The 26,108-nt window shown below is 36.9% G+C and overlaps 1 protein-coding gene across 3 annotated transcripts; it reads right to left on the bottom strand.

Moving 5' to 3' along the window:
* golga5 (golgin A5) lies at positions 1-25,419 on the bottom strand. Of its 3 annotated transcripts, none has more exons than XM_028821302.2 (13): positions 25,180-25,417; positions 20,871-21,473; positions 18,592-18,810; positions 18,207-18,426; positions 15,906-16,029; positions 14,260-14,463; positions 13,937-14,107; positions 9,809-9,937; positions 9,535-9,633; positions 9,104-9,329; positions 8,295-8,400; positions 4,578-4,641; positions 1-356 (listed from the first exon to the last, which is right to left on the bottom strand). In XM_028821302.2, the coding sequence occupies exons 2-13, from the start codon at positions 21,415-21,417 to the stop codon at positions 276-278; spliced, it is 2,190 nt and encodes a 729-aa protein (XP_028677135.1). In that variant the 5' UTR covers positions 21,418-21,473; positions 25,180-25,417; the 3' UTR covers positions 1-275. The 3 variants fall into 3 exon arrangements, with proteins under 3 accessions (XP_028677135.1, XP_051775725.1, XP_051775726.1); XM_051919765.1 differs by lacking the exon at positions 25,180-25,417 and adding an exon at positions 25,028-25,163; XM_051919766.1 differs by lacking the exon at positions 4,578-4,641 and having other exon boundaries at positions 25,180-25,419.
* Between the last annotated feature and the right edge of the window lie 689 nt (positions 25,420-26,108).

Genomic DNA, 26,108 nt, shown 5'->3' with positions numbered 1-26,108 from the left:
TGTAGTTTTATTTGACAGCAACTTTATTAAAAGTTAATATAATTAAGAATTTCACCTCTCTATATACAGAAATAAAAGTGAAGCAGCATTATAAAGCCAGAGACACATAGGGTAGCTAGGTCTCTGATTTTATGAAAGGACCTACCAGCTGTCCAGCAGGTGGCTGCAAACTCATTATTAGAACAGCAGTTTGGAAAATGCTGTTTAATGTGCAAATCAGTCAGAGTACCAAAAGGATGATAGCCTGTATAACACCCCCCGGAAGTATTTGGATCCTATTTGCCACCAGGGTGATTGTTATGCATCTCTGGTGTGTAAGTCAGAAGAACAATCATCACCCAAAAATGCAGGATAGCCTGTATAGAAAACATAAGAATTATGTAGAATGTACAGTAAAATTTACCAGCATGCATTAGAGTACCAAATCAATAAGGGTACATTGTGTACACAGATTTCAGGAGAAAAATACATTTATGGACTTAGAAAAATGCACTGATTAGCACAAATGTGAACAGTTACGGAATTAAATAATTTTCTACTACTACAAACCAGAGAGGAGAAAACAAAATACTGAAAGGATGAGCTGTGCAAATTAACAGTCAACTACTGTGTGGTCTAGATGTAATTGTTTCCCACTGTAAAGGTTAGTCTTAATAATCTGTGATTAGCATTTGAACATTCTCTACATATATATCTATCTAACATATGCAATAAGCCAACCATTCTTATAGAAGATACCTCAAGATAAACAAAAAAGAAATTTAATTAATCTGTATCAACAGTCATCCATGATGCAAGGGACAAAACAGAGGCTTTGCAGACATGATAAAGTAACATGCCTTCTACACCCTCCAAAAAAAAAATTAAGGTATATACCTGAACTTAAAAAAAACAAACAGCATTGACAGTTTTTATTTCCTCATGCAGCAGACAACAGAGAAGATTAATGATCTCTCTCTCTCTCTCTCTCTATTATATAAATTTATATATATATATATATATATATATATATATATATATATATATATATATATATATATATTTGCAGTTGGAGATCCACAAAGGGAGAAAAAACGAATCACGGATCATAAAATAGTTTTATTCCTGAGCTTTCAACCCCTATCAGGGGTCTTCATCAGAGGATAATGCTTAGACTTACAAGAATCAAAGGCAATATATAGCAACACATTCAGTGGGGGGGTGGGGACTAAGTCAGTATGATCAAACTGGGGGGGGGTTGTATAGTTTAATTATTGTGTACATGTCCTTCTTAAGTTGGCATATGCTGGATTTATGTCCATATATACACATATACACTGTATATATAGTCATATGAAAAGCTTTGGAAACCCCTCTTAATTCTTTGGATTTTTGTTTCTCATTGGCTGAGCTTTCAAAATAGCAACTTCCTTTTAATATATGACATGCCTTACAGAAACAGTAGTATTTCAGCAGTGACACTGTTTATTGGATTAACAGAAAATATGCAATATGCATCATAACAAAATTAGACAGGTGCATAAATTTGGGCACCCTAACAGAGATATTACATCAATACTTAGTTGAGTCTCCTTTTGCAAATATAACAGCCTCTAGCCTCCTATAGCCTTTGATGAGTGTCTGGATTCTGGATGGAGATATTTTTGACCATTCTTCCATACAAAATCTCTCCAATTCAGTTAAATCTGATGGCTGCTGAGCATGGGCAGCCTGCTTCAAATCATCCCAAAGATTTCCAGAACATTGTACTTCTCCCTCTGCATGAATGCCTTTGTAGATTTCGAACTGTTTTGGGTCATTGTCTTGTTGGAATTTCCAATCCCTGCGTAACCTCAACTTTGTGACTGATGCTTGAACATTATCCTGAAGAATTTGTTGATATTGGGTTGAAATCATCCGTCCCTCGACTTTAACAAGGGCCCCAGTCCCTGAACTAGCCACACAGCATGATGGAACCTCCACCAAATTTGAAAAAAATTCTTGGAATGCGGTGTTCTTCTTCCGCCATGCAAAGCACTTTTTGTTATGCCCAAATAACTTAATTTTTGTATCATCAGTCCAAAGCACTTTGTTCCAAAATGAATCCGGCTTGTCTAAATGAGCATTTGCACACAACAAGCGACTCTGTTTGTTGCGTGAGTGCAGAAAGGGCTTCTTTCTCATCACCCTGCCATACAGATGTTCTTTGTGCAAATTGCACTGAATTGTACAACGATGTACAGATACACCATCTGCAGCAAGATGTTCTTGCAGGTCTTTGGAGGTGATGTAACCATTCTCACAATACTGCGCATATGCTGCTCCTGTATTTTTCTTGGCCTGCCAGACCTGCTGGGTTTAACAGCAACTGTGCCTGTGGCCATCCATTTCCTGATTACATACCTTACAGTTGAAACTGACAGTTTAAACCTCTGAGATATCTTTTTGTAGCCTTCCCATAAACCATGAGACTCAACAATCTTTGTTTTCAGATCTTTTGAGAGTTGCTTTGAGGATCCCAAGCTGTCACTCTTCAGAGGAGAGTCAAAGGGAAGCACAACTTGCAATTGACCACCTTAAATTCCTTTTCACATGATTGGACACACCTATCTATGAAGTTCAAGGCTTAACGAGCTAATCAACCAATTTGGTGTTGCAAGTAATCAGCATTGAGCAGTGACATGCATTCAAATCAGCAAAATTACAAGGGTACCCACATTTTTGCACAGCCAGTTTTTCACATTTGATTTAATTTCATACAACTAAATACTGCTTCACTAAAAATCTTTGTTCGGAAAACACCCCAGTACTAGGAAATGAAAGACATACCACTGTTATCTGTTTTGTTGAAAGCAGAGGAAATGATTATGCAGGCTGAGAAGGGTTCCCAAACTTTTTCATATGACTGTATTATATATATATATATATATATATATATATATATATATATAAAAATAAAATCCGACGTCTGTCTGTCTGTTAGTATGTCCATCTGCTTTCACGAGAAAACTACTTCACGGAATTAGATCATCTTTTTTCTAGAATTTGCCTGAATATTCCAGTTGACTAATCTGAGACAGAGGCTGTGGGTCGAGGGTGGGGAGAAGCGTGACATCAAGAGTAGGGAGCCAGGCAGGGCCCTCCTCGCTGTCCTGTTTCACTTCTATGTGGGGGGAGCTGCGGGGCACAGCTAGTTAATGATATACGTAATAAGCTTTGCATTCATATAAAACAGCCTGCTTATAAAATATTCTTTCATATGCAGTATATAATATATACTGCTTAAAAAAAGAGTATAGCATCAAGTCAATGAAACGTCTGGGCTATTGATCTGGTCAGTTAAGTAGAACAGGGGGTTGTTAATCAGTTTCAGCTGCTTTGGTGTTAATAAAATTAACAACAGGTGCCCCAGAGGGGCAACAATTAGAAGACCCCCAAAACAGGAATGAATGGTTTAACAGGGGGAGGCCACAGACTGTTTTTACACTAGTTTTGCATTTGGCTACAGTCAGTGTCACTACTGGTAGCATGAGACGATACCTGGACCCCCCAGAGGTTGCACAGATAATCCAACTTCTCCAGGATGGCACATCAATACGTGCCATTGCCAGAACAGCACAGTCTCAAGGGCATGGAGGAGATTCCAGGAGACAGGTAGTTACTCTAGGAGAGCTGGACAGGGCTGTAGAAGGTCCTTAACCCATCAGCAGGACCACTATCTGCTCCTTTGGGCAAGGAGGAACAGGATGAGCACTGCCAGAGCCCTACAAAATGACCTCCAGCAGGCCACTGATGTGAATGCCTCTGAGCAAACAATCAGAAACAGACTTCGTTGAAGGTGGCCCGAGGGCCCGACATCCTCTAGTGGGCCTTGTGCTTACTGCTCGGCACCGTGGATTTCAATTGGCATTTGCCATAGGATACCAGAATTGGCAGGTCCACCACTGGCACGCTGTGCTTTTCACAGATGAGAGCAGGTTCACCCTGAGCACATGTGACAGACGTGAAAGGGTCTGGAGAAGCCATGGAGAACGTTATGCTGCCTGTAACATCGTTCAACATGACCGGTTTGGTGGTTGGTCAGTGATGGGCTGGGGAGGCATTTCCATGGAGGGACGCACAGAGCTCTACAGGATAAATAATAGCACCTTGAAATCCTTGGACCAATTGTCAGACCCTATGCTGATGCAGCGGGTCCTGGGTTCCTCCTGGTGCATGACAATGCACGGCCTCATGTGGCAAGAATATGCAGGCAGTTCTTGGGAGTATGAAGGAACTGATACCATTGACTGGCCCCCACCCTCACCTGACCCAAATCCAATAGATTTGGCCCAACATCAGACTGCAGACTTCATCTCACATTATTTTGTATGTGCAAGGAGATTTTTATTATTTCCTGTCATTGATCATTTGCTGTTTATGTGTAATGTTTTTTTTAAATTTCCTGAATGAGCTGCAGCCTCTTTTTGTAAGTTTTACAAGTGATCCTCCAAGGAGGAAGTAGACATGAGAAACATGGCATGAACTTTCTTGTAAAGTATTACAGTAAGGAGTTTTGATCAAAAGAAAATCAACATATTAATGTGCCCTCTACTCACCATGTATATAATTACAAAGACCCTTGCCATTGGGTACCTTCTAAGAAAGATCCCAAGTCGTATGCTGCAAAAAGGAATTTAAAAATGTAAATTAAACAAACAAGCAAAACAACCCTGAGCAAATAATTAGATATATATACAGCATAATATTAACAATAAAAAACAATTTGCTGTTGAAATAAATGTATTTCACATAACCAAGGTTTCACATTCAGGCAAATTATTTGCTTCAGAACTACTACAATCTTGAAGCTAGAAGCCTTTGACATAATGATAAAAGAGTGAAACTAGATGCATCTGTTAATTATCTAGAATTAGAGCACACTTTTACATTGCATGGAACCATGAGATGGGACATCCTTAACAGTGTTTTTTCAGTTTGATAACAGGATAAACTATTATTTAAATGAACACCAGATTCAAATGTAGTGAACACATTTGTTAAGTATGACACTAAAGTAGGGTTCAGCAGACACAATTCAGAAAACTCTGGGCAATATTTAAAACTGGGCAAACACCTCTGAAATATCATTATTTAAAATTAGGGGGCTATGACCCTTGCTCGCTTCGCTCACCAATCCCCAGGCAGGTGCTACACGCTGGCCACATTGTGGTTCTGCCGCTCGCATATGGGGAAGTGGATGTACAATTTAAACAGATTGTTATTGTCATGGGAATTGTTACAAATGCATAACAGAACTATTTTACATTACAGCAAGTAATTAACCATAGTAAAAAATAGTAAAACGTAATAAATTGAAAGAAAATTAGGTTTCATGTTGTGCTAGAGGTATTCGTCGCATTATACGCTTTGTTCTGTTTGGCTTTGAAATTAACATGCAAATACTTTTTAAACTTACACTTTTCGTCAATATCGCATTGAATTTTGATTCCGTGTTTGGAGTTACATCGTGACAATGCAACGTATAACTGTACGTGAGTGAATATCGTTTCTTTCTCTCTAATAAATAAACCGACTTTTTCGAATATTTGTCCCTGTGATTTGTTAATTGTCATAGCAAAAGCTATTCTAACGGGAGACTGTAAACATTTTAATATGAATGGCATATCAAGATCTTCTTTGGTGTCTAATGTTATCCATGGAAGATGTACTACATTACCTTTCTTGTCGCCTGTTAAAATTTTACATGTCAGAATTGTCTGACCAATTTTGAATACAACTAATCTTGTCCTATTGCATAGCCCATCACTCATTCATAAATTACACAATAACATTACGATGCATCCTTGTTCAACAGTAATTCGGAAGGTGTTAATGCTTGTAGATATTCTACGGGATATTGTAAGTTGATGTTTTCATCTTACACACCATCACCACCCACTGTTTCAGCATAGTTTATTGATAAGCATTTAACCAATTTGCTGTGTAACCGATCAAAAATGTTTGTGTTAATTCGTTTGACTTCATCATTTTTCTTCTTTTGTTGGGAATTTAAAGTGAAGAAAACATAAAAATTTATAAGAGCTGAGAGTGCATAAACTGTGTCTGACAAAAGCATTCACGCAAATGAGAGGCGAGAGGATCGTGGGCCATTCACCATAAATGGTTGAGAGGAGATTTTTTGAAAAAAATTCTCTTGGCAATAGTCTCATCTTGTCTCAAGATTTTCTTTTATAATAGACAGATATAAATCTGGCAACAGTGGCATTCAAAACCTAACTATGAAAATACATTAATCATTGAGACAATGAAGCTTATGGATAGGATGATTAAGTATTCGATTTTTAAAAGTACTTCATAAAAATCAAGCCATATGCACAAGAGACTGCATTTGAAGTGCATTGTGCAATTATGGTTTCTATAAAAAAAAAAAACAAAAAGCATTAAGCAATGTGCAGAGAATTCTACCAAACCTTCATTCTTTGACTAAAGAGCATGTCGTCTTATGAAACGCTAAGGATACAGTAGGACAAATAGCACTGCAAGTTTTCATTCCTCTTATTCAATCAATCAAAACCTAATTTACACATTTTTTTTGTCTTTAAAACATAACTACATTAAATCTATTCTGTTCTTGAGATATTTTACTATTTAGGTTTAGCCAGCCTGCTTCTTCTTCAATGTTTCCTACAATATTAAATATTGATTAGTACTTGCCAAACACCTTAGGGCTTCCTAATAACAAGCAAGGTCCTATTCAGCAAATTACTGTTCTGGCTGAAACTAAGCATAGTACAACAAATTGGTACTAAGATTCTTAAGAAAAGCAAAAACTCCCTGACTAGATTAATTTAAACAAGTAAACAAGATTATAATTTGATAAAAGGTCCCACCCATGCTCAAAGAAGCTGCTGGTTGTTACAAATGATGTGATCCCAGATCAAGCCAGTATCCCAGGTTAAGGGAAGTAAAAGATATCGGCTTTGAATAGACAAGTGGCCTAATAATCCAGACATTAAAGATTCTCAAACCTTTCAAGAAAATTAATACACCCGTTTTCCATCTATATAATAAGAATCAATGAACACTTCTTATCACAAAGTTGCATACATAAAGCAAGTTATGTTACAATAGAAAAAAAATGCTTAATGAAATAGTAAGACAATATAGCCAATGGCCAACTAACAAAAAATGCTTAACAGAGTGAATGGATACTGTAAATTCATTGCTTTACACTCTCCCCCACCATAACCTATCGTCTATAGGGGAGGAGTGAAACTTTTAGATTCATCAAAAATTTCTATCCGATACCAAAAACATCGATATCTCAATGATGGGTGTGTCTGTGTGTCAGTTTCTTGAGGACGGTCGAGAGCTAAAACGGCAGGGCAGACAATGCCAAACTCGAAACTTAAGCCTGTTAAGAGATGATGATGTGCCGATTAGTTTTTGAGCCAAATCGTACAAGAGAAAGAGGCACTCTAGAGGCACCCTCAAATACCGTAACTCTACAATTATGAATTCTTGTCTATTGCTATCGTAATGACCTATTCAATGATCAGAAAGATCAACATCAGAGAGGTAAATAATGACTGAAATGTTATAGAATGGTTGGTAAACTTGGTTCCTAGGACGCAAAGTCTACTGACGCTCACTTCTGAATTTTTGTTCATTGATTAATTCATTCAGTCTTGTTTATTAATTTTCTGATCTAGCTTATTCATTTTTGATTTAAACGTGAATCTAAATTGGCCTGTTACATGTCACTGTGTGCTTTGCAATGGGTCTCTGGCCCAACAACAGCAGTGTTGATACTACTGTCATAGGATAAAACCCCTCATAATCATTTCATGGAATAGTACAGTGGTACAGTAATAAAGTCTGCTTCTTTACTAACTGTGAGTTTGACCCACAGCCTATTTACTGTCTATATAGAGTCTGGAAGTGCTCCTTTTTTCTGTGTACTCCCAATTTTCATTCCACATTTCAAAGACACATGCAATAATTTGACAATACAGCATATACTAGGTATAAAGTGAGTGTGCCTGTGCCCTGTAACCTAAGAATACTGATATGATATATTCTGTCTCACCATGCCCCTGTAATTGGATTAAGAAGGTTTAGCAAATGAAAATGATTTTTTCTAGTTATTTAACAGTAGTGTGAGCTAATCTCTTCTGTTTTACAAAAAAAAGAAAACAAATAAAAACATTCAGACCATATGCAACCCTGTCTTGAAACCTAGCCACAATTTCCACAGGCTTCATTTTACAAACCTATTTTTCAATAATTTAGTGTTAAAATGTAAACTTTACCTAAACTTATCAATTGTACTGGCAGCTTTCCGAACTTTTCCATACATTCCAGCTGCTTGGCTTTCAGTTTCACCAAACAGGACTGGTACATTTCGCATTCTGGCACCTGAGTACAACAGAAAGATACAAAAGATAAGGTTCAGTAAAGCAGTAATCCTCAAACTGAAAATAAAAATAGCACTAAAAATAACAGTGAAGAAAACTAATTTTTGTTTATAGTATTTGCTATTTTTTAAACTACCTTATATGATGAGTCATTTATTTTTTTAGAACTTACACTGCAACATGTTTTATTATACTTTGAATGTTTACAGAGAACATTACGAAAAACAGGAAATAGGTATGAACTGAGCTACCAAATACACACACTGGAACAATGCCGGCAAGTGAAAACAACAAAACAGAAGACACTGCACGACAGTGGCCAGCATTGGGTAGTAAAATAGTCTGGTGTACTGTGTGCATATAAAGCTTTAAACTTTTCAGCACTTAATTGTTTACACACTTTAGAAAAGTACAATTGAGTGAACACACAGAAACATTATATTTACTATTTAATTAACCAATTAACAAAATTTAACAATATGTAAAACATTCAATTCATTCTACCAAGTAGTTTGAACAGCAAAACACTGGTTTTTCTGTCAAATGCCATTTTAACACAACACAATAGTTTTTACAAAAAAAAGTCTTGTATCTTCCTTTAAATAAGCTCCCAGAAAAAGTACTGTCAGGTACTAAATTGTCTAAGAAAAACATTAAAATTATGTCTAATTGGAATGAATAATACTGCATAACATAAAATTGACCTTCGGTGCTTTCTATTCCTGTCATGTTGATGGTGGGTCCACTGCCAGTGGCACCTTGCATGTTCTTTAATTGCTGCTCCAAACGTTCCAACTGGAAAACTAGCGAGTTTTTCTCTGTGCTCAGGGCTTCTAGCATAGTTTGCTTCTGGATCAGTGTTTCTGTCAGCTGGTGCAAGCGATTCTCCAGTTCCAGCTGGCTGCTGCTGCTCAGAGTTTTATTAGTGAGCTGTACAAAGATTAGGACAAGACAGTTTGATTGGACGGGCTCTAATATCTTCTGTTTTTTTGGTGGGGACACATTAAGAGCATTTATACCTTTGCTTTATTTGTAACACGTCAATATCAGTTAAATTGACAATCTGTACTATTATATATGCATCCCCAACTTTAAGAAAACACATTATTCACAAGAATAAAAGTGAGAACTTTACCTGATTTCTGAGTTTCTGAATTTCTTCTTCCCGGTCTCTGATTCTGCTTTGTAGACTACTTTTTGTGCGATGAAGTTCCTCCTCCAGATATTTCAATTCCTATCAAACATATAAGAATAATAAGAATTGTTTCTGTATAATGGCAGATGGTGCAGTGTGTAATACTTATTTTGAGTGGGAGAAAAGAAAATGGGAGTAAAACAAAAAATTACGAAAAAATAGAAGCTATGATGGGTTCAAAAGAAGTTCCCTTTAACAAGACACCCCGGCATACCTGTCTCTGCCTCTCCACTTCAGCTTCTGCTTCTTGCTTTAATCTCCTTTCACAAGCTAATTGATCCTGCAACTCTTGAAGCTGCTCTTGAGAAGATTCAGTCTCAGCCAGCTGCTGCCGCTCCATATCCTTTGCAGATCAAAGAATTATAAACATCCTTTATTTTTAGTTATGTGTGCATATTTAGGAAACTTCCAATCAACTATTTAATAAAGAAATAGTCTAGATGCATCTGAAAAGCTACCAATTTGTTGTAATAGAAATTAAATTTAGACAACTTGTGAGATTCATTTACAATGCACCACTCATGGTATGCCAGTAACACTTGAAGTGACTTGCTTTCACTTGAAACAATTCTAAGTTTCTAGTTGACCAAATAAACAGGAGAGGTTGAATTATTTCAGGTGTTTTGTGCTTTGTGCCTGTGGTCTGTCTGCCTTGCAAAAGTCAGCCCTCTGATCAATTCTCTAATTTTACTAAATAACCACTCCTACACTGGTATCTTCTAAAATATTTTACTTTAAAAAAAAAACAACTTTCTAACATTTTATATTAGAAAACAAAATTTAAGGATGAAAAGAAATACAATATTTGTGAAAAGTATTCAATTCCTATGTTATAGAAGCTGTTATGTTTACACAGGTAAAAATGAACTGCCTAATTAAGACATAATTGCCTTATAACTAGCCTCCACACTTGAATCATCAACATTCACATTTTCCGAATAAAAAACTCACTTTTTGTTATCTTTTATTGAATTTATTAAAAGCATGTAATGTTCGATACAATCAAGTCCAACTTAACAATACTAAATTCAATTTTAAGTTGAATAATTAAATGCTTTGTGCATATGGAGCTAAAGTGTACTGTGTGAATGGCTGTCATCCACTCCTTTTCTGAAATTTTTTGTGAGAGATCCTTTTCCCACTGTACTCTGGGATCTTTAAAAGGAAGGGACTTTAAAATGGTTTTATATATTATAGAAATGCTGTCTGAATCTTCAAGACTGATCAATATTTCTTCTGGAATATAAATAGGTGGGAGGTGAAGACAATTGGGCAGATTTCGTTTCACAAGGTTTCTAATTTGGAGATAGTGGAAAAACTGTGTTGATGGGAAGCTAAATTTGGAGTGTAATTGTTCAAAGGATGCAAAGACATTATTTATATACAAATCTCTAAATGATTTAATACCATACGTTTTCCAAACATTAAAAACTGTGCAAGTTTGAGAGGGTGGAAAAAAAGTGGTTATCATGTAGAAGTGCCACAGATAACTTACTCTCAAACTTGAAGTGCTTTCTATATTGGTTCCATATTCTGAATGAATGAAGGACAAGTGGGTTGTTAGTTTATTGATGATACCTTGTATTTACTTGCGTACAAAGCAGGGTATACAAAGAAGTACTGCAGGATTTAATTTCTATTGCAGACCAAACTAGTGTGTGTTCAATGTGCTAGTATTTGTGTCAATGTCCAAGTTTTTAGTTTGTATATTTGCTGTTCAGTAATGAAATCGAAAATTAGGTAGAGTCTTGTCACCTTCTAATTTAGGTCGTTGTAGGGTTGCCCTTTGGACGCGTGGATATTTCGAATCCCAAATAAATGAAGTTATGATCGAATCTAATTTCTTAAAAAATGATTTGTTAATTTATATGGGGATGTTTTGAAATAGAAACAGAAGCTTAAGGAGGATATTCATTTTGATAGCATTAATTCTCCCTGCTAAAGTAAGATGCAGGGTAGTCCATCTATGTACATCTTGTTTTAAGTTTTTCCAAGCAGGCAGCAATATTTTGTTCAAAAAGAGCTTTCTATTTACTTGTGATGTTTACCCCTAGGTATGTAAATAAGCTGCAATGATAAAAGAGAAGATGTCCAATCTAATGCTGTTTGTTAAAAAAAAAAAACAACAACAACTTACAGTGGTGTGAAAAACTATTTGCCCCCTTCCTGATTTCTTATTCTTTTGCATGTTTGTCACACAAAATGTTTCTGATCATCAAACACATTTAACCATTAGTCAAATATAACACAAGTAAACACAAAATGCAGTTTTTAAATGATGGTGTTTATTATTTAGGGAGAAAAAAAATCCAAACCTACATGGCCCTGTGTGAAAAAGTAATTGCCCCCTTGTTAAAAAATAACCTAACTGTGGTGTATCACACCTGAGTTCAATTTCCGTAGCAACCCCCAGGCCTGATTACTGCCACACCTGTTTCAATCAAGAAATCACTTAAATAGGAGCTGCCTGACACAGAGAAGTAGACCAAAAGCACCTCAAAAGCTAGACATCATGCCAAGATCCAAAGAAATTCAGGAACAAATGAAGTAATTGAGATCTATCAGTCTGGTAAAGGTTATAAAGCCATTTCTAAAGCTTTGGGACTCCAGCGAACCACAGTGAGAGCCATTATCCACAAATGGCAAAAACATGGAACAGTGGTGAACCTTCCCAGGAGTGGCCGGCCGACCAAAATTACCCCAAGAGCGCAGAGACGACTCATCCGAGAGGTCACAAAAGACCCCAGGACAACGTCTAAAGAGCTGCAGGCCTCACTTGCCTCAATTAAGGTCAGTGTTCACGACTCCACCATAAGAAAGAGACTGGGCAAAAACGGCCTGCATGGCAGATTTCCAAGACGCAAGCCACTGTTAAGCAAAAAGAACATCAGGGCTCGTCTCAATTTTGCTAAGAAACATCTCAATGATTGCCAAGACTTTTGGGAAAATACCTTGTGGACTGATGAGACAAAAGTTGAACTTTTTGGAAGGCAAATGTCCCGTTACATCTGGCGTAAAAGGAACACAGCATTTCAGAAAAAGAACATCATACCAACAGTAAAATATGGTGGTGGTAGTGTGATGGTCTGGGGTTGTTTTGCTGCTTCAGGACCTGGAAGTCTTGCTGTGATAGATGGAACCATGAATTCTACTGTCTACCAAAAAATCCTGAAGGAGAATGTCCGGCCATCTGTTCGTCAACTCAAGCTGAAGCGATCTTGGGTGCTGCAACAGGACAATGACCCAAAACACACCAGCAAATCCACCTCTGAATGGCTGAAGAAAAACAAAATGAAGACTTTGGAGTGGCCTAGTCAAAGTCCTGACCTGAATCCAATTGAGATGCTATGGCATGACCTTAAAAAGGCGGTTCATGCTAGAAAACCCTCAAATAAAGCTGAATTACAACAATTTTGCAAAGATGAGTGGGCCAAAATTCCTCCAGAGCGCTGTAAAAGACTCATTGCAAGTTATCGCAAACGCTTGATTGTAGTTATTGCTGCTAAGGGTGGCCCAACTAGTTATTAGGTTCGGGGGCAATTACTTTTTCACACAGGGCCATGTAGGTTTGGATTTTTTTTTTCTCCCTAAATAATAAAAACCACCATTTACAAACTGCATTTTGTGTTTACTTGTGTTATATTTGACTAATGGTTAAATGTGTTTGATGATCAGAAACATTTTGTGTGACAAACATGCAAAAGAATAAGAAATCAGGAAGGGGGCAAATAGTTTTTCACACCACTGTATGTCTAATGCCAATATTAAACCTATGAAACGTTATCCAGATAACCTGCAAAACCTGAAGAAAATGTGCTCAGAAGAAGGGGCTAAAACTACCTAGACAGTATGTAAAGATGAAACATGAAAACACCTGAAAACACCTAAAGCTGTTATGAGTGCAAATTGTGGCTACACATAATATTAAAATATTGGAATTGTATAATTACTTGAACAGCATATTTTATTTCCATTTATAATTTTTTTCTAACATGGCATTTAAAAAAAAACAATTGAAGTTGTGATTCCTTGAAATAAAAATATCACTAAGTTTCAGATTTGTTATTCAGTAACATTAGAGTACTGATCAACAGACTAGCTACTTCTGCAAAGCACTACACTGTATATGATATTGTTCATTTGCTTTTTTTTATCTAATTTGACAAAAGGCAGCATCAAATATATTTATAAAGTCGTAATACAAAAAAAATTGAAAGTTCTTTTGGCAAGGGAAAAAAAATACTTTAATTGTTCTGTTTGCATGAATTTAGTGAGTAACAAATGTGTTCCCTTATCAGATTTAAATTATTATGAAAAAAAATGGAGAAAAAAAAGCTATTACCTGCAGCTCTGCTCTCAACTGCTGAATCTGGGCTGTGAGCCTCTGGGCTTCCTCCCTCTGCATCTCACGCTCATGTCGAAGCTCTTCTATTTCCATAGAGGCTGCTGTAAAACTGTCCAGACCCTCAATTCCAGAACCCTCTTTCAAGCTACTGATCAGCTTCTCTTTGGACTACAAGAAAAGCAGAAAAACATTTTAATCAAGAAACCAGTCTAAGAAATGGTTGGCACTCTAGCTAAAATGAGATGTTATAGAGTATACATATTAAATATTTATATTAAAAAACATGAGACAGATATTCTCAAGAGTCATTTTTTTCATACCTGAAGGATTCGGGTGGCCTTTTGTTTGTAGTCCACCAGTTCCTGTTTGAGAGAGTCTGCAGAAGCTTTAGCCGACTTCATTTGCTGCTGAAATTCCTCTGCTTTTCGCTTCTCCTCTATTGCCTTCTTCTCAGCTGCAGTCAAGGACTCAGCAAGGCTCTGTCTTTCTATTTCCACTTTGTTTAGTCGAACTGAAAGCTCACTCTATAAGACAATATTCAGAGTGGCAATCAGTACTCTGAAGCCATTCACCATCCCAAGAAATTTCAAGTAAGATTAAAAAGGAACAGAACTTTTCCTAAAGATTACCAAACATGCTCAAACCATCTTAATGTAATTCAGGCTCCTGTGGATGGATGCCAAACCTATTCTGTCAGCAATGAGCCCTAAAAAGTTGCCATTTCCTTTTCTGGGACTAATCATTTACCATGACATGCACATATTATGGGATGTAATAAACCATGAACAGATCCAGGATTCAAACCCACGATGCTGGATTTGTGAGGCTTCAACACTAACCAATGTTCCACCATGTCACCCTACGAAGTAAATTTACCTAAGTCTTGCATATGTTTGCCATACAACAACTGTAACACTGTACCTCAATAAATATTTTAGCATTTAATCTATATCACACAACCAATTAGAGATTTAGAGCCTAGAAATCAGTCAATTTTCTTACATTGGTGGATTCAATTTATACCTTATAACCTTCAAACTCCCCACCCACACATTGTATTAGAATCAAGTGGTGGACTATAGAATTCTAACAAAATTTAAGAAATTGCATTTTAATCCAAACTGACAAAAATAACTAAGTAAGCCTATGTATATAATCGTTGTCAAAGTAGTCTCAAAGGTTTGTGTGAGCAGCATTCCGCGCTGTCAGTCATACAATCAAGAAATCCTGCATTAAAATCATGCTTGCAATAAATGCAAAAATGTTTAGTTGTTAACATACACCAATAATGCTTTCTTACAAGAACTTCACCGACAGCAATTCAAATAAAATGAAGGTGGAAAATCAATTCAAGATCTATTCAGCCATAAGCATACATTCAGTTTACTCTCCACCTTTTGAGGACATTTTGCATGTCGTGTGTCTTGCATTTTGTACAGCTTAGATTTCCTTGTGACAGTAAAGAGATCTTTACTCATCAAAAATGCATAGTTATTTTGGAGTTATCAGGAACAATACACACTTTCAAGGACAGCGTTAGGAATATGATAGCCCTTAACCAAACCCCAAAACTTTAATGTCTTTGTTTAGCTAATCTAGCTATATTTGATTCAGCTTCAGTGTCTAAAAGCCTCATTGGAATTAGTAGGTTCACTTTCAGTCGTAAATTATAATTCCAAAAACTAAGCATAAATGGAAAACAACAAAGTTACAGGTCTTTTGAGCTGCATGTACACACAATGTTAAAAGGTACAAAAATAATTTTCTTGCTTGCTCTGAATACTATTTCAGCACTTGAAGTATGGTTCAGAAAAGTTGCTAATTGAACAATAATAATTTCGTAATTAAATTTTTTACATAAAAATGTTGTCAGCACTGTAGCCTTTGGAACAACATTAACAAATACCCATTGTTTCCATCTCAAAGTGTTAACATCTATGGTAGGAACATGCAATGATAATTCTACCTGCACTTGGCGGCTAGCATCCTGCTCACGCCTCAGTAGCACCTCTGCCTCCTGTAGTCTTTCTTGTAGAGTCTGCAAAGCCTGGGTGTGTAAACTGCTCCCTTCATTGTGGTCTTGTAGAATTCTACAATATAAACATAGGATTTTAAAATAGAAACACCTAGGCTGCTTGCAGAAGAAAATAATAATTTAAAAATAGGATAATATACCTGAAATGCTTCTCTACACTCAATAACTTAAATGAAGCTGTATTATATAATACAGGGGGTCCTCAGGTTACAACGTCTCGACATACATTGAGTTTACAACACTCACTCCCATAAAAACTTTAAAAAAATTTAGACGTGAGTGTTTCGACTTACGCCGTTAGCATCGTACTTACAGACTATGTGGGCAAACTAGTTTGGTTGTGCGCGGCACAAGTGTTCTGTTCGTGTTGCTTTGTTTGGTGACTTTTTGGCCCTTATCATGGCTCCTAAACAAAAGTCAGAGTCTTCAGATGGTAGTGCTTCGAAGAAGAGGAAAGCCATCATGATGGAAGTTAAATTAGACATTGTAAAGAGATCAGAAGGCATAAAAGGTAAGGAATTTTTCTACACTCATTTTTTCTGTTACTACAGTACAGTGTACAGTACAGTATATTTATGTCCTTTTTCTTTTTCTGTGGCTTAGTTGTGTTTTTATGTTCTAGATTATGATTTTGCCAATGTGTTAGGATAGGTAAGTGACTTAGGCTAGGGTGTGTTTCAACTTACACCAAAATTTAGGTTACATCACTGTTGTATGAACGGAACTGTGTTGTAACCCGAGGACCCCTGTATATGCATTATACTAAAGTACCATAAGTCACATTAAGTTTAGCTATCTAGTTCTTCAAATAATAAACAGGGCACCTTCTCACACTTTTCTAGACAGAGGTAAGTGTAATTTGACTATTATATTTACCCAGCTGAAGAATTACTTTAGTTTCATAGATTACAGATAGGTCAAAAGAGGCAGACATGGAAGAATAAAGAGAAAAAAAATTCACAAGACAACTGAGACTGAATCATTTAATATTCATACATCCAACTCAGCTGGAGGATGACTTAGTGAAACGACTGCACTTTAATGTACTATCTGGAGATATTTTTTAAATACCTTTGCCATGCAGACAGGGTGAACCACAATGGGACATTTTTAATATCAGAATCTTTGCAGCAGTATATTAGTTACAGTTGTCCACAAACAACACAGAATGGATTTTATATTCACAACTAAGTCAAAAAAAAAAAAACACGCACACAACTTGCTTGCTCAGTGGTCAGGTGTTGCTGAAACAGTACAGTGGTCCTGTACTGAAGACAAGGAAAGTCATTCAATTGTAACAATGCAAATTTTGTGGAAGACGATGCTAATTCTTTGTAAACTTCATTTCAGCAGGGATCTAGACACATTTTACCCGAGTGTGTATTAATTAAATTTGCACCTATCTTTTTTCTAACCCATTTATCCAGCTCAATGCCTCAGGGATAACTTTATAGATGTAATGGTATTCAATGTATTTAAACAAATATTGTTGGTGCTATCAGTTTTATCAGTATGTACTCTTGCCAGTGTAATTTACTACCTTCCTAATGTGTCTCCGACAAGACCCAAAAAAAAAAAAAGTTTAAAACCTATTTCTCTTTAAACCCTGTTCTCTTTGCTATGACCAAGAAAACAAGCAGAGACTTCTTTGTAAAAATCATTATCTCTTTTTGGACATCTTGTGAGGAGCAGTGGAGGGTTTGTAATGAGAACAAAATGACTGTTGATGTTTGTTGTGTTACAGAACACAAAACACTGGACAAGCAGAAAAATTCTTCTTAATGGATTTTTTTACTTTTAAATGAAAGCTGATATGTAGCACTCTCACAAACAGCACAATATTGTACAATATGTGTGTTTAATTGTTTATTATGTACTGTAAATAGTAACGAACAATTAAAATTGCAATACTTGCAGCAAACTTCACAAAAAAGGGATGATGATACTAGTGGAGGCACATACAGTATGTCTGTATGTCTGTGATTGCATACAGTCAATTTTGCCAGACTCCATGCTGGAATGCTAAAAATAGTGCTACATTCAAATATGCTTTGCTATGTTTGATAAACTGCTCATTGTTTATTTAAAAACCAGATCTGAAATTCTCCATTTATAACAAGGCACTATTGTTTCAAGTTATTATGCTGGTGCTAACAGTCCAGACACACACCTAAAGCATTTTTCAGACATTTTCCTCAATTACAAAGTAAAGCATCTGATTAACCAAGCTACCTGGATCTTTCACTTTGTGCAGCTTCCAGTGCTTCTGTTCGTGATTTCAAAAGCTGGTCAGCCTCGTCCAGCCTAACCTTGAGGACAGCAAGCTGGGCATCTTTTGCAGAGACGGCTTCAGTCAAATCATCAACTTGAGACCGTAGTTCTCTCACAGTCTGATCAGTTTTTGAATTATCAGCATTCCACCTGTCCACTCGGGTACGTGCCTTACTCAGATCTAATTAGATAGAAATATGAAATGACCACTGTTCTTATAGTGAAGAGGAGGAAGAGCAGTTCAGCAATCAAAATCTGATATCAAATAAACAGAATTATTTTTTATAGAAATCTGTGCCAGAAACAAGTTACTGTATTATACTTTGCATTTCTTATTACAACTTACCTTCTTGTGTCTCTTTGAGCCTCTGGACAAGCGACACCATTTCTTGGTTCAAAGATGAAACTTCACTGCGTAGAAGCTTGTTCTCCAGTCTGAGATTTGACAACACATGTGACTGACTGTCATCATTTCCAGGGGCATTTGAACTGTTTAATGTTGTTGTTTCTTCACTGGAAAGGTCAGAGGCTACTGGTAGCCCAGAATCTGAGCTCTCTGGTGTCTCTAGAAAGAATGATTTTTATTTTTGAGTAATCTACCCAAAAATTATATTTTTAAAATGTAATTTCCCCCTTGTAGTTTGTAGTGATGGCAGAGAAAAATGTTTAATCTCATGTTTTCATGCAGAATGGACATAAATTTGTTAATAGACTAGGCATCTATGGTGACCAACACTGGACAGCAGTAAACAATATCAAACATATCCATGAAAACAATCATACATTACTCGTGTTGCATAATCCACATCAGGTCATCCAGTCCTATGTTCACAGTGTCCCAAACACATGCATTTTTTTTACTAAAATATTGTTAAATAAGCCACCTCCAGAAAAAGTTTTCATGAACGAAAATGAAACACACTTGAGCATTTGAATTTAAGACCTGTTGTTACATTTACATTCAGAGCAGTGAGCCACAAATGGAGTACCTCGAGATTACTTAGTGGCAGTCTGTGAAATGGCACAGGTGAATTGACCTTCTGCTTTCTGAAGCATTTCGGATATGCACAAGTATGAGGCATATTCTTTTCGTGATAATGTTTTCACTTCCTTTGCTTTAACTTTTAAACTTTAGTCGTATTCATCTGTTAGTGGACTCTTTTTATTGATACCATATGCAGCACAACGTTAGCCAATGTAGAAGCTTTGGGCTGGGCTCCTGGCCAATGAGAGAGGCAGAGAGGTAAGTCTTCAGTTCAAATGTTTGGACATAATCTGAGCACATTCCATTTTTGCTCACAAGAGTGTTTTCCTGAAGTAGTTTATTTAACAATATTTTAGTTTAGAGTTTGTGACATTGAGAAGATACGACTGGATGCCTTCACACATGGAGGACGCAACATGAGTATAGCAAGATGTTTTTGTGGACTATTTGATATTACTCACAGTTGTCCAGCATTGGTCAACCATTGACTCCAATTACAGTGGAACCTCGGTTCACGACCGTAATTCATTCCAAAACTCTGGTCGTAACCCGATTTGGTCATGACCCAAAGTAATTTCCCCCATAGGACTGTATGTAAATACAATTAATCCATTCCAGACCGTACGAACTGTATGTAAATATATATTTTTTAAAGATTTTTAAGCACAAATATAGTTAATCACACCATAGAAGGCACAGCGTAATAGTAAACTAAATGTAAAAACATTGAACACCACTGAGAAAACCTTGAACAACAGAGAAAACTAAAATTGCAAGAGTTTGCGCTATAGCGATACGAACCACTAGCTAAAAACACTTTTTTTTTTTTTTCATGAGTTTTAAGCACAGAGAAAAAAATGAACATTTGAAAAATCCGTAATGTAATAAACAACCAAGAAAAGTAACATTGCAACAATGCACGCTACGAACCAATCGCTGTAAACAGAAGTGAAGTGGAGGTTAAAATCCAATAGAAAAAAGTCTTCATTAAATGCAACGAGGTTAAAACAATGCTCAAATCAGTCTCTTTAAAAACAAGCCTGGTGCATTCTTTAACTGCCTTCTCGGCCTTATGCGGCCAGCACTCTCTCTTGCTCGCTCTCTGGTGTGTGCATGTCTCACGCACGTGTGCATATATGTGTGTGTGTGTCATGCGCACGCGTCTGTGCGAGTGTGTGCCTCTCTCTCTGCACAGGGAGAGACTGAACAACATGCGGAAATCATCAGCACGCACCGAAAGGGAAACTGGCTTGTTCGTATACCGAGTGTGTGGTCGTGAACAGATGCAAAAGTTTGGCGAACTTTTTGGTCGTAACCCAATCTGTACGTGTGCAGAGATGTTCGTGAACCAAGGTACCACTGTATATATAGAAATTTTATCTCTGCTCTGCATGGAAACATGACATTAAAAAGGGGAGGGGGGTATAAGTAACATATGAAAAAATAAAATGACTTTTGGGTGGAGTACCCAAATAGGTCTTTTACCATAAGGCTACTACAACCAGCAGTCGGTAAATTAAAAAAAATAAATAAATGACACTTTCCCTTGTTAATTAAACAACTCCAACCCTAATCACTGAAGCAGTGCAAAACTCTTGGAAATGCCACCACATAACTTGGTTAGTAAGTCACAGATCTACCTTGATCAGGACTCTTGCCCGAGTCATCTTCTGAAGCCTTTATGCTATGTGTGCTGGTGGAGAGTGAGCTAAGGCTGGATGTCCGTGACAACTCTTGTGAGGAATGTATCTTGGACTTTTCTTTCTTTGTTTCCACCTTCCCATTTATTGTCTTATCTGAACTATTCAGAAAATCAAAAAGTAGGTCATCATCCAGTTCTTTTTTCTGTGGTCGAACAAAGTGCGAGGAGGGCCTAGATGATCCATTGTTAGAGTCCAGAGAAGTTGGTGAGGCAGATGAGATGTTGGCTGTCCCAGCCAATAAGGTGGCCTTCTGTTTCTTAATGTTATCTGCAGCAGCGGATATAAAGCTAGGGGTTTCAGGTTGTGATGGTTTTTCTGAAACCCGATGCCTGTACACTGAGGAATAAGAGTTAGTCAAGTCTTCATTGTCAAATGATGTTGCAGAAGCATCAACTTGCTGCCTACTGAGTGCTGTAGCTGCCCCTTGGTCTACGCGATTTAGAAAGTCCTCTGCTTTTCCAGCAAAGTCAGTAAACCAAGACATATTGATGGCTGGATTTTGTTCATACAACACACATCTTGAAAATGTATTCTTGCTCCCTAAATGTAAGAAAAACAAAACTGAAATTATTGTCCTTCACTTAGAATTTTTTAAATCTTCCTTAGATATTATGACTTATAACTATACAGTAACTTTAATTCTTGGCTACTAAAACACTTAACTAATAGCTGATGGGAGTTGCTTAATACATTTATAGAGGTACACCATCCACCCCCATATTCCAAGTGAGGACAACAGGATGCAGAAAAAAGTCACAAATGTATCTGAATGAAATGAATTGGCAATATCGCTGTAAATTTGGTTGGTTCTCCAAGATTACAAATTGTAACCTTTAAATTTTAGGTGAAGAAAGACCTCAGTATTTAAGGTGAAAGCACAGTTCAAGAATAAATTTAATTCACCTACCCAGAATGAACAAAAATGTATAATTCTAAGAAAGAAACAACTGCAGATGTTGTGTGAAGAAATCATTTCAGTACACTGAATGTATCCTAGCTAGACACTCAAAATAAATGGAAACAATACACTGTGAATAACAGTAGCTCAAAATAATGAATCTCAACAAGCAATCTCATAGTGATGCCTACTATAGACAGAAGAAATTTCCAGACAGAAATTCCAATGTCTGTTGGTGTCTGCTCACCAAAATTTAATTAGAGAGAATTTAAACACAATTTAGGTTTAAATGAGGAAAATAAATTGGATTTTTTTTTTAATACATTTAATATTATTTGGAAACGAATTTGACAAGTCACTTCTGTCAGACACATACAATATTGCAGGAAACCTACCCCAACAGTACTGGATAGAGTGGTAATGCATTTCAGAGTACAATCATTCACATGGATCCAATTTAGAGGCACCAGATAATCTACCCTACACATATTTAGGACAGGAAAGGAAAACAGAATGTCTAGACAAACAGGAAAAATGTGCATGTTGTGACCAAGTCTGGACTTGAACAAAAATCAGCATGGACTTGGGGTTCTTAAGTCCAAGCACTTCAAAAATATCTCAATATATCTACTGTGAAAGGGGGATGCTCCTAACCTGAAATGGCACTTTGTGAATTAAGTGGTCAAAATTAATAAAACATTTCCTGGATTTCCTGGAATCATCTGACGTCCTAATCATTGTTTAGTATGTCATTGGTGTGCAAGCTTGGTAATGATTTTAAAAATAACACTATTGTGATGCCATAGTCCTTGACAGGCTTTAGCCTGTTTTGTTATGCGTGTGACAAGACTATACAAGAAAACACTGGTGCATTAGATGTATTTTTGAAATTCTCATTTCAGCTGTTCAGACTGGTTATGTTTTGTGCACTTGACCAGGGCTCCTTAACTCAGGTTCTGGAGGGCCTCAGCGGCTGTAGGTTTTCACTTCAACCAATTTCTGAATTAGAAATCCAGTTATTTCCTACTAATGCATTATGTTTTTTTGGGCTTGATTTTACTTAATTCACTCGTTACAACCCAGAACCCTTAATTTTATATTTTAGATTTAAACAGCCATCTTTAGGTTTTAATTGTTGCCTGCTTTCTTAACCAAACATCAGCTAATAATGCGGTGCAAATTACAAAGGAACCCCCATCTTTCCAGCTAATGTGATTCAATTATTAACATATACATCATGAAGTACTTCTGTTAATAAAATGTTTTGAAATAAATGAGAGAGAAGGGAAGGACCAACTGATTCAAATCTATTCCAGTTCACAAAACATACGTTAAGGCAGGAAGTGTGGTGTAGTAGTTAAGGCTTTGGATTTCAAACTGAAGCACCTAAATGGAGTGCTTTGACATGCACATGCAAAACCAGGATAAAGTGAGTAATATGATTAAGGCAGACACCTGGTTTCTTAAAAATCCTAGATTAAATGCACGAGTCCACTTATGGGGTTCTCCTTCAGTAGCATGCTCTGATTAAATAAAAATGCAACAAAAAAAAAAAGATTAAATACTATTAACACCCTCCATGAATCCTAAAACCAACATGGAGCCTGTGTGTCTCAAGATTGTTCTGCTAAGTTTAGCACTGCGTGTTCACTCAAACACAAATTTAGCAATTTCTGAAGCACTGAGGCACATTATTTCAGAGAATGGAATGGATAATAGGATCACCCGAGTATTTTCATCAGGATTTTTATTCCCCCCTTATGGCTGCTGGATGTGTGCGTGAAGCAAAGACTTTTGCAGGTTAATAGTGCAATAGACATGTGCAGGCTATGAAATACTTAACCCAGTTATAAGTTTACATGGCCACATATCAGGGTTGCTCAGAGAGAAGTCTACATGTGTTAACCAGAGCCCAATATCCCAGGTTCTTCAACTAAAATATGGGTATACGTGACATTTTTGAAACATGGTTATTAAAGCACATGTAAATGCAATGAGCAAAACCACTTAACCTGTCTGTACTTCATCTGGAAAACAAAAAAAAAATGTAAACAACTGTATTACTCAAATGTTTTAAGTCACCTTGGATAAAGGTGTCAGCCAAATAATAATAATAATGTTCTCTGAAAGCAAAAAGCTACAATCTGATAACGGTTAGCCTTAGAAGAAGGAAAGTACTAATGTAATTAAATTGCAAGTCTCATTATTATCAGCAAGGACTGGCTTCTAATTAAGAAAATGGCTGGAAAGAAAACCTTCAGCCACTGTGGCTCACCAGGACCATAATGAAGTACCACTGTACTAGACCATAGATGAAGAACAAGCACATATTCATACTTTGGCAGGAAACAGTGATCAAAATAAATGGAAAAATATTTAATGAGAACATACAAAGACGAATATCAGAGAAGCTGAAGGACACAGGCTTTGCATGTCATGTCTAACAATGTCAAGTAAAAAAACATGAAAAAATTAAAAGAACATTCAGTACAACAGATGTTTTGTTCATTTTTATCACATAAGTATATACATATTATTCAGGTTTGATTTGCTTCATTTAAAATTACCCTTACTTCAACATAATTACTTTTAACTGGAAAATCACTGGGAACCAGGCTGACATCTTGGTTCTTGGTATTAGTGGAAAACTGTTATAAGTAAACTCTTTAAAACTTCTGTGCGTGCTCTATAAACAGAAGTAGTACAATCTACCATATTTTACGAGAAAACAAAGTGAACACTTGGCTTGACAGTACTAACACACAATTATGGAACTAGTACTAACACCAACCACACCTTTTTTAGCATGCCCTGTTCCAATGCCCAGTTTTAGACCAGCCGGACTGTCTCCACCTGAAGAATCCCTCACGAAACAATTGCAGCAGTTACACTTAACTGTACTGATCACTGCGCAGAGGGCATTAAGCACTTACAAAACTATTCCACATAACTGACATTACGAATTACACTTTGTCTCCGGTAAACATGAAATCGGGGCATGTTCACTTTTGCGCCAATACAATTTCAACGGTACTTTATGCCTTGTAGGGATGCAGATCCACCTTCTGATGGCCTCAGATACATGTCATGTTTGGTCCTGCCAATCGCTTCCTTTGATTTTATTTTAACGTTTCTATAACGTTGCCAGCGATTCATCGCCCTTGAGCCGAGAATGGCATACTGATGGAATACTTACTATAAAATTACAATATTAAAACCGATCAAGAAATGTGTCCCATGTTTAGCCCATTTTACCCAAAGCCCAGATGCGTTTCCAATTGTCCCGTCGCCTGCTGGCACTTGATGAGCTCACTGAACCCGTTTGTTTATCTATTTCAGCAGACTCACTTTTGATACACCGTCGCTTCTTCTTTCAGATTAATTTCCCGTCATTCCCTAGCAGTAACCACCAAACACGATGACAAAACGAGGCAGGGAAATAATAATAATAAATAAAACAAAACTCGTTAAACAAGAGTTTTAGGGCTGAAAGCTTTCGGGACAGCCAAACCCCATCAGGCCACCTCCATGGTCATGTTGGTGACGTGTCGCCGGAAGTTTCACGTTCTCAAGCCCAGCGGTGGGTGCCCAGTGAGAAGCCTGATGTCAATTTATTATTCGCGGAAGCTCTCACATATCGATGTTGCTTTTTGCACTGACTATTGTAATTTATGTACTATTTTTTTTACAGAAGAGAGTATAAACCTGTGCCCTCGTTCTATTTGTCTCCTTTTTGAAGAACGAATTTGATAAGGCTGTGCCTATTCTTTTCAGTGACAGGCAGCCCTCCACCGAGCGTAAAGGAGTGTATAGCGCACTTGACGGAAGTTTTCTTTCTGAAGGCCCACCAGTCTGCGCGCCGGCATTGATTTCTTTTCATGAGGGCAACGTCGATTGTGAAAAAATAACGTCAATGCGTTTACATGCGCTTTAATAACCATTATTCTCAAAACCTGGTTTCTAAAATGCCATGTAAACCACTATTCTGATTAGCAGGATAATGTGGCTATGTACGCCTTTAACATGGATACAATCTATTATGTCCGTTGCGCCTTGTTCGCTTGTTTAGCCTTACACTGGTGTCCGCAGCAAACGGTAGAAGTTCCCAGAAAATACGGGGTAAATGCTCGCGTGATTGCATTACGCCTTCACCTGGTCGAAGTAATCAATCTCAAAATTTCAGACATTGCTAAATTTATGCTGATATCTGAATGTACAGTACTAAGATTAGCGGCACAATCGCAGTGGCAGTGTTACTGATGACGTGTTAAAAAATA

The sequence above is a fragment of the Erpetoichthys calabaricus genome, chromosome 16, assembly GCF_900747795.2.
Source record: "Erpetoichthys calabaricus chromosome 16, fErpCal1.3, whole genome shotgun sequence".
Classification (NCBI taxonomy): domain Eukaryota; kingdom Metazoa; phylum Chordata; class Cladistia; order Polypteriformes; family Polypteridae; genus Erpetoichthys; species Erpetoichthys calabaricus.
Note: the sequence above shows the minus strand (reverse complement) of the source record. Positions and strands in the feature narration are given on the sequence as shown.

Excerpts from the sequence above, each read along its gene's own strand:
- golga5 (XM_028821302.2), bottom strand. The coding sequence starts at position 21,417 with ATGTCTTGGTTTACTGACTTTGCTGGAAAAGCAGAGGACTTTCTAAAT. Across the intron at positions 18,427-18,591 it reads GCTCAAAGAGACACAAGAAG|ATCTGAGTAAGGCACGTACC; the intron begins GTAAGTTGTAAT and ends CTATCTAATTAG. Across the intron at positions 357-4,577 it reads TCTTTGTAATTATATACATG|GCTATCCTGCATTTTTGGGT; the intron begins GTGAGTAGAGGG and ends TTTTCTATACAG.